General features: G+C 44.5%; 1 protein-coding gene across 1 annotated transcript in view; it reads left to right on the top strand.

The window, feature by feature from the left end:
- The window catches only part of LOC118325558 (long-chain-fatty-acid--CoA ligase ACSBG2-like), a 4,354-nt gene extending 3,096 nt beyond the window's left edge, over positions 1–1,258 (top strand). Inside the window, exons 5-8 of the mRNA XM_035658274.1 lie at positions 310–390; positions 574–723; positions 811–978; positions 1,073–1,258. Coding sequence (XP_035514167.1) covers positions 310–390; positions 574–723; positions 811–978; positions 1,073–1,258 — 585 coding nt within the window. The remainder of the gene's footprint in view (positions 1–309; positions 391–573; positions 724–810; positions 979–1,072) is intronic.
- Positions 1,259–1,304: the final 46 nt, after the last annotated feature.

Below are 1,304 nucleotides of genomic sequence, written 5' to 3'. Positions count from 1 at the left end.
AGGACAAAAAGTAATTTGAGGGGCAAGATTTCTTTCTATCTTTACAAATTGTTGTTAGGACACACAAAGGTCCACTGACGCCTGGAGGGATTTTTTCAAGCTGTTTTCTGGTTCTCCAACCCAACAGGAACGGATTGCCTGACAGTTTGTCAGCAAAGCATACCCTGCAAAGCTTCGGGCCGAGTTGGTAGTCGTAAATTCGTTGCTAGACCCCCGCTGAGGGAAAAAATTTTAGATACAGTAAGAATAAAAATGCGATTTGCTGTGGAGTGTCTTGGCGCAAGAAGAAAACTTTGTCTTTTTCACCAGGTTAAAGATCAACTACCTCATCTGAAAGCCATCGTTCAGTATAAAGGCGAGCTGCAGCAGAAAGCACCTTTCCTGTATACAGTACGTTCACTCAGCAAATACCTACAGCTGCACCGTCAAACCTTTTAATGCAAAATGATTATCTTTCTTACTTGTGCTCGTTATAAATTGCATTACACTAGTGCCGTATACGAGCTGCCAGTTCACCTTACAGGCTCAGTGCTGATTTTATTTACACATTTAATCATCCCTGTATGTCTGTAGTGGGCAGAGTTCATGAAGCTGGGAGAGGACTTGCCCGAGGAACAGCTGAATGCCATGATTGAGAGTCTTCGGGCCAACGAGTGCTGTACTCTCATCTATACCTCTGGAACCACGGGCAACCCTAAAGGAGTCATGTTGAGCCATGACAATGTGAGTTATTTAGACGAGATACATAAAACAAGACAAGATAGTTAAAATAATTTTCTGACGACTCCTCTCCCACTTGTTAATGTGCAGCTGACGTGGACAGCCAATGCTGCACTTTCCATGGCAAATATTAACCGTGCTGAGGAGGTGGTGGTCAGTTACCTGCCACTCAGCCACGTGGCAGCCCAGATGTTTGACATGTGGATGTCTATTAGTGTTGCCATGACCACCTACTTTGCAGAGCCTGACGCCCTCAAGGTAAGGATGCCTACTGTTGTATTTTATAAAATTGTTTATAAAACCAATAATGAAGGTTTTCTATTTTGACTATAATCACCATTTATTCTTTCAGGGCTCCTTAGTAAACACACTGAAAGAGGCTCGTCCAACTTGTTTCCTGGGGGTTCCTCGTGTGTGGGAGAAGATGCAGGAGAAGATGAAAGCTGTTGGTGCCAAGGCGTCCCCAATGAGGAAGAGGTTGGCAGACTGGGTCAAGTCCATAGGTCTGCAGTACAACTACAGTGTCATGAACGGGTGAGACAGCAGCAGGGATCCTTTGTTTGAACTCAGCAAGAACACATCAG

This window comes from Morone saxatilis, unplaced genomic scaffold (genome assembly GCF_004916995.1).
Source record: "Morone saxatilis isolate NCDOM2014 unplaced genomic scaffold, NCSU_SB_2.0 Contig16, whole genome shotgun sequence".
NCBI lineage: Eukaryota > Metazoa > Chordata > Actinopteri > Moronidae > Morone > Morone saxatilis.
This window is presented reverse-complemented; position numbering and strand designations above follow the sequence as displayed.